The sequence below is a fragment of the Heterocephalus glaber genome, unplaced genomic scaffold (assembly GCF_053883595.1).
Source record: "Heterocephalus glaber isolate CG9 unplaced genomic scaffold, H.glaber_assembly_v1.0 deba00001608, whole genome shotgun sequence".
NCBI lineage: Eukaryota > Metazoa > Chordata > Mammalia > Rodentia > Bathyergidae > Heterocephalus > Heterocephalus glaber.
This window is the reverse complement of record NW_028258379.1, coordinates 30,256,423-30,274,465: the sequence shown is the minus strand read 5'-3', so window position 1 is coordinate 30,274,465 and position 18,043 is coordinate 30,256,423. Positions and strand designations below refer to the sequence as shown.

The 18,043-nt window shown below is 51.1% G+C and overlaps 1 protein-coding gene across 5 annotated transcripts in view; it reads left to right on the top strand.

Moving 5' to 3' along the window:
- Ccdc88c (coiled-coil and HOOK domain protein 88C) overlaps nucleotides 1-18,043 on the top strand; it is a 121,200-nt gene that overhangs the window by 60,871 nt on the left and 42,286 nt on the right. For all 5 annotated transcript variants that reach the window (XM_004837063.3, XM_013066828.3, XM_087195479.1 and 2 more), the window contains 7 exons: nucleotides 3,907-3,965; nucleotides 4,719-4,802; nucleotides 7,256-7,396; nucleotides 7,813-7,997; nucleotides 8,706-8,787; nucleotides 9,020-9,178; nucleotides 17,694-17,840. In XM_004837063.3, the coding sequence (XP_004837120.1) occupies nucleotides 3,907-3,965; nucleotides 4,719-4,802; nucleotides 7,256-7,396; nucleotides 7,813-7,997; nucleotides 8,706-8,787; nucleotides 9,020-9,178; nucleotides 17,694-17,840 (857 nt within the window). The remainder of the gene's footprint in view (nucleotides 1-3,906; nucleotides 3,966-4,718; nucleotides 4,803-7,255; nucleotides 7,397-7,812; nucleotides 7,998-8,705; nucleotides 8,788-9,019; nucleotides 9,179-17,693; nucleotides 17,841-18,043) is intronic.

Genomic DNA, 18,043 nt, shown 5'->3' with positions numbered 1-18,043 from the left:
TAAGTAGCAAAGTGGTATCATTGACTAACCATGTCTGCCACAGATTTAGGATTAGGCAGGCCAGGAATCTATCCTGCTTTAATCCAGCTGCCACATTTTAGAGGATGGTGTACTTCATAATTTTCCAACTCCATTTCTGTGCCTGTGTCCACCCTTTCACCATATGTGATTCTTAGTTGCCCTTCTTTCTGGGAGCAGGTGTCTATAAACCTCTCTCGCTCTAATGCATCTCTCAGGTGAACTTCTCTGCCTTCCAGACAAGCTGATGTTCAGCTTCTCCTGCCCAGCAGGGCTGGGGTGGGTCTCAGGACTCGGGGAGGCAGGTAGTAAGGTTTTTCTTAGACTGAGCACTGACCCAGCGTGTCCGGGATACCCCTGGGGTTCCCCTACACTTGGCAGCATGTAGCCCTGTGCAGATTCTCAGGGTGTCTGACATTTCCGGACCCTGCCCCCAGGGGTTGCTGGTGACTCACCTGCCATAGAAATCCACATCCTTTCTTACCCCACCCAGTTCTCACTCTGAAAGCCAACTCCAGGATGCCTAACCACAAAGCGTTTATGATTTGAGAAACTCCATGCCGTCTTATGTCTAGGCCTTCACCCATGCCGTTCCCTGGGCCTTGAAGCCCAGCTGTCCTCATCCTGGGGTCTTAGCCCAGTCATTTCCTTCAGAAAGCCTTGTTTGATCCTTACCCCAAATTTGAAGTCCTCCTGTCGTTCCCGTAGCATTGAGGAGCATTGAGCAGTGTTTTGAGACTGCTGGTCTTGTGTCTGTGTCCTAGTCCAGCTCCTCTTAGAGAGCCGTTGACAGTGGTCATGCTGTCAGGGCCAGGAACGCAGTAGGTGCTCTGCAGGGAGTGGTTTGTGGCCTGGTAGACTTCGTTGCTGAGCCGGTCTTGTAGCAGGGACCCAGGAGAATCTTCTGTTATGTTTTGAAACTATTCAAAACCCACAGCCAGGTAGATCAATGAAAATAACTGTGCTTGCTACAGAAATCCTGAAAGAACTGAGCCTCAGCTTCTCATGAGAAAGCAAGGAACTACTGCTGCTTGCTCTCCCAAAGGAATGAAGGTCAGGTCTTGGATGCATTTGTTAAATGGAAGGTTTTTATCGCTCGGCCCAAGGGAAGGAGCAAGGCACTGGATTTTAAGCACCCTTTTCATTGCTAAGGTTTTTTTTCTCTGAAGACTTTTCTAAACTTAATACTTTATCTTTAAAACCTTTTCCCCTGCCCTGTGTGACAACTTAGCACAAGGAGCCCATACTTTTCTAACAGTGTGTGGGATCAGATTTAGCTTTTTCTTGATGCCTGGTGGCTGTTGGGGTGAGCGAGCGGCTCAGAGTGTGTCGTGGATGATGCAGGGTCGAAGGAGTGGACCCCTGGCTGTGCCCAGCAGCCTCTCTGTGGCTCTCTGCCCTCCAGCACACGCAGGGTTCTAGTCTCCTTGCTGTCAGAACACCACCTTCCGTTCTTGCTGCTCGCAGTAGTTCAGCACATACTCGCACCTTTATTTTTACTTATTTTCAGTTGACAGATAACAGTTGCACATCTTTATGGGAATAGTGTGTTAGTGCATTTGTGCATTGTGTATTGACCAACTCTGGATACTTGGGTTGGCCAGCATCTCAAATGTTTATCATTTTTTGGTATACCCACCTCCTGCCCAGCTATTTTATATGTTTGTTACATCCCTGTGTAATAGAACACCGGAACTCATTCCCCCCATCTAGCTGTGGCTCTGTCCCCATTAACTAGCCTCTCTCCATTGTTTTAGTCTGCTTATTCTGAAGGGTAATAGAATTAAATCCTTTGGGGACTCGGCTGTGACTAGAGTACGTAAAGATTTTCTGCATGGGCTGCTCTGAGCCCTTCAAACACTTTCTCCCTGTGTCCTAGCTCTGGTGATTATGGCACCAGGTAAGCAGCCCGTGGAAAGGGGTGTCACTGTAAGAAGGCCGGCCCTGATGACTGGGAAGGCCTAAACCTGTTATATCCTCCCAAGGGCACGGGAGAGGCACTTGCCAATGGTCTGTGGACCCTCAGAGGGAAGGAGGTGGGGGTGGTAATGTGGGCTGGGCCAGAGAGCACAGTTACTCAGATTCAAGGCTTTGTTAATACTTGAGTGGGCATTCCCTTTGCTCATTACCAAAACTAAAATGAAACAGCTCATCCGTCGCTCAGTATTAATAGAGAAGTGTGTCCTTGTGGTGATACATGGTCTGTGGATTACAGCCTCTTGGCCAAAGAAAAGCCTGCATGTAAAACAAAACAATAGGACTTGGAGAATTTCTCCATTTCAAATATTGATGACTTTCTGCACTTAGGGGTAAAGACATGGGCTTATCTATAGCCATTGAGCCACAGCTCTAGAGCGGAGCGCTGGTGTATCCTGGAGAGCAGTGGTGTGGCCCAGACCCTGTGGTGCAGCCCCCAGGTGCTGCCCACCTCAGGCCAGGAGTGGGTACTGCTCTGGTTTGTGCACTCCCAGCCCTCAATTCTACGACTCAACAGTGATTTCAGTTTTGAGGAAGATGTATTCAGCTATGTTTCAGTGGAGGGAATCAGGCAAGGGTTACTTGGTTTTTCATACACTCCCTGTACCCAGGGGCCCAGAGTGAACCATGGCATGAGTTCTTGGGCCAGAAGTTTAGTTTGATATCCTGGCAACCTTAGATTGATTTTTGGGCCAATTTGGCACAGGGTGAGTGGGTATTCTAGGTCTTAAGACCAGAGAATGATACTGTTTTTGGCATGCCCCTGTTTCCCAAGATATAGCAGGATATGATGAAAAAGTCAGAAAATTATAGCTTTTTTTTTTAAACTTGAAAGAGAGCCCCATGCATCTCCCTCCATTTTATAGATGTGAAAACTGAGGGTTGGAGAAAGAGTCTGCATTCCTGAGTGGCCAAGCCAGGTTTAGAGGCCAGATTTTCTGACTCTGTATAGGAGACTGAGAAAGATAAACAGATGGAGCTGCATTTAGCCTTAATATAATCAAAGAGAAACTATTTAAAATGGTGAAATATGATTTTTGGCCATCACATTGGTGATGTCAAGAAAGAATAATAAGACAAGGTCAAGGGTAGGACAATGAAAATTTATCACCTAGTTCACAGGGGAAAATGGTAAAATCCATCTGCAGGGTAATTTGGTCACGTGAAAAACATGAAAGAGTCTGTTCCAAGGAAGTGAATAAGAATGTGTAAAGAGGGCCGGGGATTTAGCTCAGTGGTTTCGCCGCCTGCTGTGCAAGCGCAAGGACCCCCGAGTTCAATCCCCGGTACCGAAAAAAAAAAAATGTGTAACGAATTAACTGCCAAGATAGTCTTTATAGTTTATCAAGAAACATGGACCGCAGGAAGAGAGTTAGTTGTAAGTTTGTGGCCATCAAAAGTGATGTAAATGTGTTGAGTAATTTGCTTGAGACTTCTCCAGCCAAACAACCTCATGAGCAAAAAAGGGGTAAGGGAACAGAGATGTACTTAGATGTGCAAAATGTTAATAATGTGAAGCTGAGTGTGTATGGGGATTCATTAATCTGTCTTCGTCTCTTTGAAATTTTGCCTAATAAAAGATAATGCTGTAGACACTTTTTCCTGTGGGGATTGTTCTCTCCTATACTACGCACATTAAAATCGTTGATGAGGTCGAGCTTCATTAATTACCATGGAGAACTATTTATGATATATTTGAATAGGAAAGGGCTTCAAGTGGTTATGTGCAGAATGCTCATTTGGTTTAAAAAATAAATCCATACACAGCAAAAAGGTGGAGTGTGTACACCTAACTGACAGAATGTTTTCTTTAGCTTATCTGATTTGTTTTCACCTTAGAACAAGCATGTGTCGTTGGGGAAATTTTATAAATGGTTGAGCTTAATTAAATATGTTGCTGTTTTGATCCAGGGAAGAGCATGGAGGAGATTAAGAAAGTGCTGCTGCTGGTGCTGGGTTGTGCTGTCCAGGTAGGGCTCGGGCTTGGGCAAGAGTGGAGAAGCTTCTATCCTTAGCAGCCTGCATTTGGAATTATGGGTCTAAATGGCGCCCTCAGGTTAGGTGAGAGTGAGACTACTTTCAGTCCAGCATGACAGGGGAGCTGGGTTGGAGGGAGAGAATGATTACCTCTTAGGGGCCCCTTATGTAAGAAGTACGATTAGCAAATTGTCCTCATTGTGGGAACGTCTTTCCAGAGCAAAGAGCTGCAAACCACAGGCTATGGGTCAGATTTGACTGCCCCCTATTTTTGTAAATAAAGTTTTATTGGAACATAGCTGCGCCCACCCCGCCATTTACCTGTTGTCTCTGGCTGCTTTCTTAGTGAAGTGGCAGAGTTCAGTAGTTGTAACAGACCAAATGTAGAGTCTAAAATCCTGACCTTTTACAGATAGTGTGAGCCTGCCTCTGCCCTGGGGCCAGGCATTTGCATCCTTACTTGTTTAAGAGTCTTTCCTTATTAAGAGCATGCTTGAAGCACGTACTTCTGTGTCCCACCCCCATGTTTTCCATCTGGGAGAGAGAAACAGGCGCCTGTGGATGTGGGAGCAACTTTGAGAGAAACCTCAGTCTGAGCGCTGGTAGGGGGACAAGGTGGTCTTGGTTAGGAAGGAACCCAGGCCTGTTGGGCGTTCATCTTGCAACTCTGTGACTGAGGCAGTGGGCACAGCCCCAGGTGCACAACACCAAAGAATGCTCCCATTGACACTTGTAACCCTTCGCAGTGTGAGAAGAAAGAGGAGTTCATTGAAAGAATCAAACAGCTGGACATTGAGACCCAGGCTGGCATCGTGGCTCACATCCAGGAGGTAGGCTCCAGTGGGGGGCTCAGCCGTGGACCTGCTCCTGTGGCAGGCAGGCACAGCGTCTCCATAGACGACATCACCCGTGAATGATTTTACTAATTTTAGGTTTCAGTGACCACTAACAAATGGATTCTATTTGGAAAGGTAGTCCTCAGCAAGCTAAAATAAAAAAGGGGTAAAAATAAAAAAGTAAAAAAAATACAATACCTCAATCAAGCCATCTTCTGCCTCTTTTTCCTTGCCTTATATGGACTCAGACTATTTTTAAGAGCTGTCAAGTGGTTTAGGCTCAGAATTTGATTTACAGGCCCTGAAAATGTATTCTGGCAAATGTCACCGTGCTCTGAATGGGTTGATCTTTATAGAGATTCTTTGCTGCTGTCAGTGACACACAGCAAAACAGGCTGCCACCTCGTGGGACATCAAAACCAGCCATTTCTGGGAGGGGCTGCCCCAGGGAACTCAACTGCAGCCCAAACTCAGGCCCCCAGGTCCTGCACAAAGGAGGCCAGACCTCCTTCAGGACCCCTCTGCCCAAGGTGGCTTCCCCACGAGTCAGGAACCTACCTGAAAATTGACTTTTATCTTAGGCATCTTGTCAGGGCTCAGCACTCAGTCTAATTAGACAGAGGAGATCAGTGCTTGCAAAAGATACACAGGAGCCAGTGTGTAATTGGCAGCAGCAGCTGAATATAGAGCTCTCATGGCCGACGCAGGTGATGGGGCTGGGACTGGGCCACCACCTTCCATAGTGGGCTGTGGCGCTATAGGGTAGTTAGTTCTGATTTCCCAATTTGGAGCAGGAGACAGATGCAGTTTATTTCAGGGTAGGGGTTCCAGCAAAGCTGTTCTCCATGGAAAGTCAGTACTTTAGTAAATATTCTCAACCATTCCTGGCCACCTGTTATTGTAAGGTGCGTTCTGCCTTTTCATTTCCTTGTTTTGAAAATGGATCTGGTTGGGGATGAGGTCCTTGAGACTATGCAGTTCTTTGCCATTCACTAACTCTACTGTCTTCCCAGACAGCAGGATATTAAAATAAATAAAAGTTCACAGCCGGGAGAGCTCTGTGTGTGGTTACCAAATTCAGTAGCTGGCACTAGGGACAAGTTTCAAAATTTATTGGGTGCTTTTTAAAAGATCTGGTGCCCAGGACTCATGAGGGACCTATTAGGGGACCCATGAGGGGAAGAGGAAAGTGAGCCTGTGGTTAAAAGCTCCACAGGCACTGAGTACCTGAAGCCCAGCCATGGTGGCCCTGAGACTTGATTTCCCAGACCTGGTGTGGAACAGGTCCAGAACCGGCCTCCGAATCCCAGCTCCTGCCTGTTTGATTTTTTTAAGTTAATTTTATTGGTACATTTTAGGTATACAATATAATGACATTCATCATTGGGAATTTGTACCTTTGCGTTCCTGCCTGTTTGATGGAAGCTCCTCTAATTCAGAGATCAGCTGTGTCCAGACTTGCCCTTTGTTGGGTGGGGAGAGAGGAAAGAGGGTGGTGTGTTTGGAGGAACTGAAAGGTTCTTGGTTGATTTTTGGGGGGGCGGCGGGGGGGGGGTGTTCCAGGGATCGAACTTGGAACCTTGCGCTTGCGAGACAAGTGATGGAACCATTGAGCTAAATCCTTGGCCCCCGAAAAGTTCTTGAAATGATCTTGCCTTTGCTTTTAGTGCTTTGAACTTATTTTCTTCTTTAAAAAAAAAACCTATTCTCTTATCTCCATCTACTGTTCTGCATAATTTAAGAATTTTTTTCTGGAGTGCTATGCCGAGTAGATATGCTGGTTTCTTTGTTTTTGTTTCTCCCCTTTGAGACCTGAGCACTATAATATTTTTCTTCCAAAAATGAGATGAGAACTGTCCACGTCCTCCATCCCTGCTGATGGAAAGGGACAAAACCAGGTGGTCTTCTAAGGCTTGTGGGCATAAAGTATGGGCTTAGATGACAGTTGCTTTAGATTTTGAACAGTTCCCCCTACGGAACCCCGGATTGCTAGGTACCCACCATTCTGACATAGGGTACTTAACATTTTGTGTTAGATCTTAAGAAACAATATTAGTCCTATTCCTCATCCTTTCCAGAGGCTAATCTTTGTGTTATATATTGACATAGCTCCAGTGCAAATAAATATCTTATCATCCTGAGACCTTTTAGTGGAACAACGGCAAGTGCTTTCTGGTATTAAAAGACTTGCAAGCAGAAGTGGCTCGTATTAGTGGGGCACCGCTGAAGTTTGCCTAACTCATTGAAGGAGCCTTTCTGCTCACCACAGGAAATGTGTCACCTGATCTGGGATTAATGTCTTGCGTATGAGGTGCTGTCCCATGTCCCAGTGAGGCAGACTTCGGTCTCTGCCTGGGTCTCCTGCCCAGTGGCTGTGGGCAGACAGGTGCTTGGGAGGCCAGGGCCACCCATGCTGGCCTCTGCAGGGCTGGACTGTGTGCTTGCAGGTGACCCACAACCAGGAGAACGTGTTCGACCTGCAGTGGCTGGAGCTGCCGGACGTGGCCCCGGAGGAGCTGGAGGCCCTGTCCAGGAGCATGGTGTTCCACCTCCGCAGGCTCATCGATGAGCGCGACGAGTGCACCGAGGTGCGCTGCAGCCAGGGGCCAGGCTGGGGCCGCACTCACCCCATCTCCTCTCTCCGTCTTGGGCCCGGCCCCCAACCCCGTGCTGCTGGCCATGGTCTGGTGGGGGTGGAACATGGGTCCTCCCCTTGGCTACGGTCTCTGGGGTGAAGTCACTGCAGAGACACCCACAGGACAGAAGTTGTCAGGATGCCGAGCTTGGGGTCCCCCTTCTACTCATTCTCTCCTTTTTATTCCACTAAATAGTTCACGTCTTTTTGAAAACATGCAGCTGCTTTTAATTCCGTGCTCTTGGTTTCTCAGTAGAAATCACTTCTCTGGTTGGTTTTTCACTCACATGAGCCTGGGCACTGTGTGGTCTCCAGGGCTCCCCTAGTGACCCTGTGTATCCTCCTCTGCCCCTTGTCTGCCTGGTGCAGCTGATCGTCGACTTGACGCAGGAGCGGGACTACCTGCAGGCACAGCACCCGCCCAGCCCTGTCAGGTCGTCCAGCGCAGACTCCACGCCCAGCCCCACCAGCAGCCTCTCCAGCGAGGACAAGCAGCACCTGGCGGTGGAGCTGGCTGACACCAAGGCCAGGCTTCGGCGTGTCAGGCAGGACCTGTGAGTGGCCCGGCTGCTTTTCCTGCCTCTGTGGTGGCTGCAGACCTATTTCTAGTGTGTGGTCAGCTTGCACGGGTGCTGTTACAAATAGGAGGCCTCTGATCGGGCCTTGGACCTGGGGGTGCTGCTCCAGCGTGCTGGGTGACTGATGACCAGTCACCACTGCTGCATGGAAGTGGGAGGGCTTCTCCCCTGTCTTCTGGCTCTCAAACATTACAGATTGCCTACAGAAGCAGACTGCTGTCCCCACATGGGCCCAGTGTGGGGCTGGGATGGCTACCTGCAGGTTGTGTTCTTGGGTGGAGGGAGGAGGCACTTAGCTCCATCTGGGGAGCCGGTTCTCCCCCTTTTCCTGGAGCTGGTGAATGTCATTCACCTGTCCCCAGGGCAGTTACCTGCCTTCATCTCTCCTCCCTTGGCCCCACGCAAGTCCAGCTGTGGAGCGCTAGAGCTGCAGCCAGGTTCTCTTTACCTGCTCTGCACACTCGGAGGGAGACCTGGTTGGCAGGTGGTGGTGCTTTGAGGGCAACTTTTAGAAACTTGAGAAAAGAATCCGGAGTCTGGAACATTTCTGCAGGCCCCATGGGCATCTCCACTCCCAGCTCCCCAAAGCTTGGGTCCCCTCCTTTCCCCAGAAGTGGTGTCTGCTTCCAGGGCCTGCAAGGAAGCCCCACTTCACACATGCTCTTCCTCCTAACCTCCCCACAGGGAGGAGAAGACAGAGCAGCTCGTGGATACCAGGCACGAGGTGGACCAGCTGGTGCTGGAGCTGCAGAAGGTCAAGCAGGAGGTGAGTGGGAGCCTGTGTGGACTGGGATGCCCCAGTGATGGGGCCCAGAGGGTCGGTCATATCCCACAGAGCTGCCCTGAGGTGACCGTGTTTCTTAGCGACAGCCTCTGGAGACCCCATTGGGTAGCATGCACACGGAGCCCCTCAGCCCCCAGAAACTGGCTTTTCCTGGGATGTCCCCTTCCCAGAGGGAAGCCCTATGCTGTCTTCATTGCTATTGCCCGCCCTGTAGAACATACAGCTGGCGGCCGATGCCCGGTCTGCCCGTGCCTACCGGGATGAGCTGGACTCCCTGCGGGAGAAGGCAAACCGTGTGGAGAGGCTGGAGATGGAGCTGGTTCGCTGCAAGGAGAAGCTGCACGATGTGGACTTCTACAAGGCCCGCATGGAGGTAGGGGCCCTGGGCTGGGCTTGTAGACACCGTCTGTCCTTGGAGGATTGGGAGGAGCCATAAGACTATCACAGTGAAAGCTTCCCCTGCACTGCAGCCTGTCTAGACCCCCACGGGGGCCTCCCTCTTCGTCCTTTCCTGTCCCAAAGTGTCACATGGGTGAGGGAAGGAACGTGGTTGGTTGGTGAAGGGCAGTGGTTTCTTTTAGGGTTTGCTCTCCTCTTTCATGCCACATGACGGTCTTCTATTTGTGGATTTGTTTAAAGGCTTCTTGTGATTGCTGGACTAATTTGCTAGGACTCAGTTTCCTTATGTATGAAATAGGAATGCTAATACCAAGGTTTTAAAGATAAAAGGGGTGAGGGCCAGGGATTTAGCTCAGTTCTTTGCAGGCGGAAGGACCCGAGTTTGATCCCTGGTAAACCCCCCCCCGAAAAAAAAGATAAAAGGGGTGAAATCCTTGTGCAGTAACTGGTGTAGAGCCAGGCTACCTAGTACACCCTCATCCAGTGGAAGCTCTGCCAAGTGCTTTTATTTTATATTATTTCTGTATTTTTTTGAGTCAAGCTTTGCTGTGTTGCCCAGGCTGGCCTTGAACTGCTGGGCTTCAGGGATTCTTCCCAAGTGCTCGTTCTCCAGGTGCGTGCCACTGTGCCTGCCTTAATGCAGGTGAAGGAGTCAGGGTTAAACTGAGACCCAGAGCCACGAGAGGTCTTTGATCCTTTGACCACTCATCCCAGTGGCCTTGTGTCCGCTATGGCTTCCAGAACCCGTTTTGTGGAGGATTTGGAGATTTGGTCCCTGTTGCTCATCCCAGGGCTTTGAAAGTGGTGCTGATCCCCTGTGTGAACACAATTCCACCCAGAGGGGAGGCCGGGGCATCAGCACCTGTCAACAGGACTTGTTTGATGTAAGGAACAATCCCGATGTCTCATCCAGCCAGGTGGTTTCTGAGGTGGCTGAAGAGGCCTGGGGAGCACGGGGTCGTTTCTCCCCTGCTGTGGGACTCCTATGGGTGCTGGCGGACAGGTGAAGGTGGCTCCCCCAGGTCCCGATGGAATAGGCTCCTGCATAGCAGCCAGGTTTGCATTGTTCTCAGCATCTGGAAGAGCCCCTCGCATGTAGAGGGGTTGGAGAAACACTTGTTGGGTGAATGCTGTCCTGCACTTTGGGCAGCACTGAGTCCGCTGCACTTGTGAGCCCTCAGCCTCTCAGGCACCCGCAGAGCCCAAGTTCAGGAGCACAGGCTTCCCTGGCTGGCTGCCGACCTGAGCACCTAAGGGTGTGTTGGAGTTAACATGGGTGTAGCTTAGAGACCTCGAGATAGGGTGCCTGTACCCAGCCTACTCAGTCTCTCTAGTGTTTAGTGGGCTTTGTGTCAAGGGGCCAGCACTGCCTTCATGTGTTTGAGTAAGTATATCCAACTTAAGATGAAAATCCAGATTCTTTCATAGTATAGTAATACACATTTCCAAAGGATTTATCGTGAGATAACTTAAGAATAATTCTAAGCACTGGGCATAGTGGCATATACCTGTAATCCTAGCTACTGGGGAGGCTGAGGCAGGAGGATTGCAAGTTGGAAGTTAGCCTGGGCTCCTTAGTGAGACCTTGTCTCGAAATACAAGTTTTGGAAAAGGACTATGAATGTAGCTCAGTTGGTAGTGCACTTGACTAGCATGTCTGAGGCCTGGGTTCAATTCCTAGTACTGAAGGAAAAAAAATACTTTCTAAGCAGTTAAAAGCACACAGTACCGTGCAGAAATGTGTCTGAGTTGAGGCTGAGTTGCAGATGTGCAAACTTTAGAGAAGATCCAAGAATGAGACTAGGCATCCAGAAAATAAAAATAAAATGGATAGAGGGCTGGCCAGATGGACAGGCACATGACAAAGCAAATATAGTAAACATTGATTGTAGACTCTTAAGTGGTACGTACATAGAGATAGGTCTGTGTGATGCAATTATTTTGACCTTGGCATGTGTTCTTCATAGTAAAACATCAGTGGTAGGAGGGGTTGGTCCAAGTGAAAGGACAACAGGGACATCAACTATTTTGAATGGACCCATACCTAGTTGACTATATCAATTTAATTATGAAAGTTAAAAAATTATCAGTTTAAAGCTGTGAAACACCTTCCCAAAGTCTTAACTCTTTTATTTTTCAAATTATGGCCTGAATCAGCTGAAAGCACCTTTTGAAAATGCGTATTCCTGGCCCCCCAGACCCTAGGAAGCAGGTCCTGTACTGCATTATGTAGGCTCTCTCCCCTGAACTTTCCCTTCTCCCAGGCTGGGGCAGGGTGCTTTTCTTCTGAAGCTCTGTGCTTCGGGCTTCCTCCTGCCTTGGGTGGGGCTTGCAGGACCCCCTGTGGGCTATGTGTGGTGCTGAGCCCTCCCCGAGGGCGGGGACCAGACATCTTCCTTGAATGCACACACGGAGCCTGCCACCTGGGCCCAGGAACCATAGCACCAGGCAGAGAAGCCCCAGTGCTCTGCAGTCGTCTTGCAGTCTGGGGAAAAGGCCAGGGAGGGCCATGAGGCTTTGTTTCCTCCAGACTGGGGTCAATGGTGTTAGATGCAACATGGAGGTGAGCAGAAGCAGGAGCCTGGCCATGCTCTTGTGCGGACGCTCCACAGGCATGGCATTTCTAGGTCCTGTGGGGGATCTGGGTATCTTCTCTGAGAGCCTGCCCAGCCCAGCTCTGGGAAACACCCGGTGCAGGTCACCAGAGAGCGAGCGTGGGGGGGCGGGGGCTTCATGGGAGGAGGTGGGTGATAAAGGGCACAAGTCAGGGTGAGGCGAGGTTAATTTTGGATAGAAAAACATGGGACACAAGTTTGCATAGTTTGTTTAAATTTTTGGCTGCTGGTCCTGGTCTAGTTTACGTAAGAGTTGAAAAGACACAAAGAGGAGCAGCATAGGTGTCCCTGGGATGGGAGGAAATATGAGGTGGGTCCCCAACTGCCCTTGACTTCCCTTTGCAAACAGCAGTCGTGCTCAGGGCCGCAGGGGCAGAGGGTCAGACAGAGGGCTGTGTGCCGGGACAGGGGAGGCAGAGACATTGCTTGGAATCTTCTCTTTCCTGTATTTTATGACTGGCTGAAAATTTCCACAAAGCCAAGGGCAGATGCACAGACACTGTGTGCATCCCAGGCAGAGCGGACCTGGGTCTTTCCCAGCTCCTGTGTGGACTGATAACTTTCTAGGCAGCAGTGGATTCAAAATAAACATCCTAAGAGGCCAAGACCCAGCGAGGACAGTCCTGGCTGTGACACCAACTTGCTGGGTGTTGGGCATGTAGGTCTCATCTGTGGAAGGAAGGGGTGTGGTCTGGGCGTCTCCAAGGCCCTGGTGCCCTGGCCTCCTGGGCCCAGGAGTATGTGCGATGAGCTTATCCTAGCTGCTCTGTGCTGGGAGGGGAGAGGCGATAAGGCCCTTGGACCAGATCTCACAGTGAGGAGGCAGCCGGAGGGGTGGGGTGGTCGCTGGCAAGGCACCAGCAGTTAGGGCTGGGTTAATGATCAGTCTCAGGCTGTCTATCTGTCCCCCAGTCTAAAGCCACACCTAAGGTGATGGTATGGTGCCCGGGATCAGGATGGGGTGGGGAGGTTGCTGTGGGTTTGGCCTCTGGCCCCAGGCAGCCTGCTGCCTTTACCCCAAGGTTCCTGCAGCTCTCATGGATGTATCTGCCACCTTCAGGGCAGAAGGTGCTTGGGAAGTCTTCATTAATTTGTCCAGTGTGTTAATCATTAGGCTGGCTCCCTCTCCAGCTCTCCAGGACTCCCACCATCTAGATATGCACAGCAATCTCAGGGTTAATGTGTCAGATTCTTTCTTTCCACTTCAAACCTGACCTGCTATCTCTGTGCTGGAGTTACTGTCCACTCACTCAGGGGCTTAAGCCGAAGTTCAGACCAACTCTGTTCTTTCCTTCTCCCAGCCCTAGTGTTGCCCCCATATCTGCCATCTTGGCATGTCACCATCCAAGGCAGGCATTTGATGAGTGTGTGTGCCCAGCTTCCTGCTGTCCTGGGCTTGTGGATTATTCCAGTGCCTGTAGGCGGGGTGCTCTCCCGAGATCTAAACTGGCTCTGTGCATCCCTGTGTCCTGCTGCCAGCGGGGCCTTTCCAGCAGCTCCTCAGGTGCCTCTGCTGCTACTCCTGGGATGAAATCGCAGCCTGTTGCTGCACTCACCAGCACAGCACTTCCCTGCAGCTTTGAAAAGGAGCTTCCTGGGCCCGCCCACCCTCTCTGCACCCTTCAGACTCAGGAGTCCCAGGCCAGGGCCAGATGAGGGCTGGTGGTGAGCTCTGCTGGCCCTGGCCTCACGTTTCCTTTAGAAATCCCCTTCGAATGAAGTTTTGTTGGAACACAGCCACACCCGTTTGTTATGGGGGGGTGGGCTTTTGTGCTTCCCTTGCAGGGCAGGGTAGTTGTGACTGGACTGTGACCTGCGGGGCTGAATAGAATGCATCCTGTGGCCCTCAGATGCTCCGTGCAGCTTTTAAATGAGCAGCAGCGACTGTGTTTATGGGCCCAGGAGTCCTGTTGAGCTCAGCTGAGTCATTTCATTTAAACCTCATGGTGGCCCTTGCAAGCTGTGCCAGCCACAATGACTTCCTCTGCTTTTTGTAGATGAGAAATTGAAGATGAATTAATAACTCACTCAGAGTCACAGTGGCTAAGCAGGTGGACTGGGATGGAATGCGCTGGTGCCCGTAGGGCTCTGCCCGCCTGCCAGTGAAGCAGCTAGCGTGAGCCTCGCCTCCAGACGTTGGGCAGGGAAGGGACCTGGGAGCTGGTGGTCTAGAAGCACTGGAGCGTGGCGCTGTGGGCTGTCCCTGTGGTCTCTCTCACAGGCAGGCCCAGGGAGCGCCCCAGCCTCCCACACTTCGCTGTTTGTTTGCTTTTTGGTGTGTTTGTTTGTTTGAGACAGGGTCTCACTAAGTCACTAAGTTGCCCAGGTTGGGCTTGAACTTGTGATCCTCCTTCCTCAACCTCCCAAGTGCTGAGATCACAGGCAGGCACCACCACGCCCAGCTCATGGGTCGGGCGTATTTCATCAGGTGGGGTTCCTCGGGAGCAAAAGGCATTTCAGTGAAGCCGGCTGAGTTGTAGGATTGGTCAGGCCTGATTTTACTGAGTAGAAGTTTTCAGACCTGAGTCCAGTGGCCAGGCCCACCCTCCTCTTTGGGGCCCTGCTGGCTCTCTGTCACTCTGGACACCAGGGAGCCCATGGTGTCCACGTGCTACTGTGATCTGGAGCTTGCTGGGAGGGAACTGTTTGTTTCTCTGACTCTACCTCCCTGCTGGTGTTTGATGCTGGGAGGGGCAGCGTGAGGGGAGTTCCTCATGGAAACCATGTTTTGTTTTGAGTTTAGTTTTTTTCCCTCTTCTTTGTACTGGGGATGGAACCCAGGGCCTCATTCTTGCTAGGCAAGTGCTGTACCACTGAGCCACACGCCCAGCGGGCCTTGGAAACAGTTTTTCCCACTTAACCTGGTGGTTGCTCCAGGGGTGAGTGCTGTGGGAAACCGTGTCCTGTAGGCTATGAGGTGACTGTGACACAGCAGCTGGCAAGTCCCAGCCTCTGTGCATGGTAGGTTTCACACACTTTTTCTAACCCACATCTCCTTGTTTTCAAGCCCTTCTTAGGAAGGAAGAACCCTGCAGCTAGAGTCCATGACAGACCTGGGTACTGTCCCAGGAGCCCCCATACCTGATTGGAGCTGCAAGTCCCCATGGCACATTAGAAGTGAATTTTCAGCCGGGCATGATGTTGCACACCTGTAATCCCAGTACTCTGGGAGGCTGAGGCAGGAGGATTATAGTGTGAGCCCACCCTGGGCAACTTAGTGATTTAGCAAGGTCCCGTCTCAAAATAAAAAAAAAAAAAAGACTGGGGAATGTAGCTCAGTGCAGAGGCCCTGGGTTCAATCCCCAGTACCATACTACCACGCACGCACGCACGCACTCACGCACTCAGTCACTCACACAAAGAATAGCTTCGTCAGCTACCTGGGGAGAAGCCCTCAAGTCCAGCCTGTGATTTCATAAACATGGCGTAAGCTGGGCTCGATCAGGCTTTAAATAGCCTCCCGGTTCACCCGGGATGGCCTGTGGTGGGCGTGTGGCCGTGGGCAGTAGCCAGAGACCTGGGATTGGCCCTCTCACTCCTGCATCCCTGCCTGGGTGGAGTGCCAGGCTTGAGGGAGCTCAGGCATGGGTCTTTCCACTCCTCTTGTCCACCTCCGAGGTCCTGGGTGTGTGAGGCGTGTCTTAGTTACTTTTCTCTCCCTGAAACAAAATACCTGACAACCAAAGTTGAAGGAGGAAAGGTAATTATTTAGCTTAGAGTTCATAGAGGTTTCAGTCTGTAACCCATTGGCTCTAAGGCAGGGGCTTTGCAGAGGAGAAATAGTTCATGGCACCCACATGGAAGCAAATAAGAGGGGACTTAACAGCATCTGTCTCCCCCTTTCATCCCATCCAGACGACCGGGATTAGGGCGGTGCCAAACCAGTCACTCACATGTAGTGGTTTAGTAATCACACACCCTTAATTCCAGCATTGCACATTGCAGATTCTACCACCTCTGAAAAAGGAAGCCCCACCTCATCCGGATGAGACTTTGGGGGGGACATCTGAATATAAGCCACAACAAGGTGGGTGGGAGCTTGGGATATTTCTGCTGCCTGGTACAGAGGAGATTGAAACCACAGGGAAATGAGGATTCGATGGCAGCTAGGAATTATACTGTTGGATGCTGTGTTCCTCTCCTGCCACCTCTGTCCACCCCCGACTTTGAAAGTGTCCACCTTGTAAGCCACCCCCCATGTGATTGACTGACAGGTGTCATTGAATACTTATGTGAGGCTCATAAAAGGGGAAGTGGTGGGACAGGCCTGTGCTGAGGCGTCTCGGAGAGAACAGGCCAGTGGCCATTGTATCAGAGCAGGCCCAGGGAACATGGGAGCTCAAATACCTGACCCAAGGGGCCGGGGATTTAGCTCAGTGGTTTTGCCGCCTGCTGCGCAAGTGCAAGGACCCGAGTTCGATCCCCGGTACCAAAAACAAAACCAAAAACCAAAAACCAAAAAAAAAAAAAAAAACAAATACCTGACCCAGCAGTAGGAGGGAGTGGATTCTCAAGCACTTCTCAGAGGGGCAATTCATGCTGGCTCTTGAAGGCTGAGTAGGAGTTGGCTGTGAGGATGAAGGGCCAGCCTGTGCTGTGGTTGCTCAGGGCCTTGGGTAGTGGTGGGTAGACCCTGCTGGAACATGGGCTGAGAACAGGGCAGGCAGCAACCAGAGAGGGACAGCTGGGCCTCCCTCCCGCTTGAAACCCTCGTCCTCTGGCTCAACATCATTAGTAGTGGTCTGGGCCTCTCTTCCCCATGTGAGCCCCCTGAAGCTCCCCCCAAAGATGGGACCTAGGGGGCTGAGGGAAGTGGGAGAAACAGTCCGAGCTCGGCTCTGGCCCTTTGTGGGTTTGTGACTTTGGGCTCGATCCTTAGCTTACCCAAGTCAGTCCTTTAGCATAGGAGAAGCTGTCCCGGCCCCCTGAGGGCTGCTGCCACATGGAGTGAGGGAGGAGGGCTGGTGACCATGGACCCGCTGTGGGGCGGGACAGGGAGAGGGCAGGCAGGAGAGCCCAGAGCCCCTGAGCAAGCTGTGCCTGGATGCCAGGCTCTGATCAAAACCGCCCCCACCGAGCGGAAAGCGGGTGGTTTCCCCTTCACGAGAGTCTTGGATTCAGGCCCATCAGGAGATGGAGACGTGAGTGTGTAGTGGATAAGCAGGAACTCCCGCCTCGTCCTACACTGTAATCTGTGGGGGATGGGCCTCAGGGCTCAGAGGATAAGAGAAACTGAGAGGGCCCATGACGAGGGCCTGCAGAAGAGTGGCCCACAGCCCTGGTGGACCCTTCAGCCATGTGGCTCTGTGGGGCTCATGTTTGCTTGGTTTGTGGTGCTGCGACTTCACAGCTGTAAAGACATTTCCAGGAAACTGCCCAGCACTTTTGTTCGGCCAAGGGTACGTGTGTATAATACTCAAATAGCGACTGTGTGCTACATGAAAGCCTCCTGAATAGCCACTTTTCCCAGGACGCTGAGCAGTGGGATAAACGTTGAATTGAACACACTCAGACCTGGGGACCTCTCATAGATTCTCAGCCTCCCCCTAACCTGAGGAAACACAGACTAGAGAAGTCGTGGATCTTTCAACAGAGTCCCCTTGTCCATCGAATGAGGTCCTCGGTGTCAAAGCCTTAGCCAGTCCCTGGCCCTGGCCTGCTTTCTCCAAGTTCAATATTTCCTTGATTTCTGGATTTGTTTTTTAGTAGAAAAAGTCCATGTGTCCTTGCCTCATGGAAAGAGGTGAGGATGATAAAAAGTGGAGGCAGAGCTTCTGTCACACACTTGTGCCTGGATTGAGCGGGTCTGAAAGAGCTTGGGTTGAGGATCCTGTGGCTTGAGCCTAGCACCTCCTCCCTGCCTTTGCTCCCCAGGAGCTGAGAGAAGACAACATTATCTTAATTGAAACCAAGGCCATGCTGGAGGAGCAGCTGACCGCTGCCCGGACACGCGGTGATAAAGTCCACGAGCTGGAGAAGGAGAACCTGCAGCTGAAATCCAAGCTGCACGACCTGGAATTGGTATTGGCAGCCGTGCAGGTGCCATGTGTAGATCCGGGTGGGGTTCAGGCCAGGCTCTTCTCTGATGTTTTAGCTGTGAGCTCAGTGGGCTTGAGTGGGCACTTAATACCTCAAAGCAGTTGGGCCTGACTTCTGCATTGCTTTTCTGTAAGGGTGAACGTCCCTGCTGGGGTTTCCAGCGTGGGTGGGGCGGGGATGTCCAC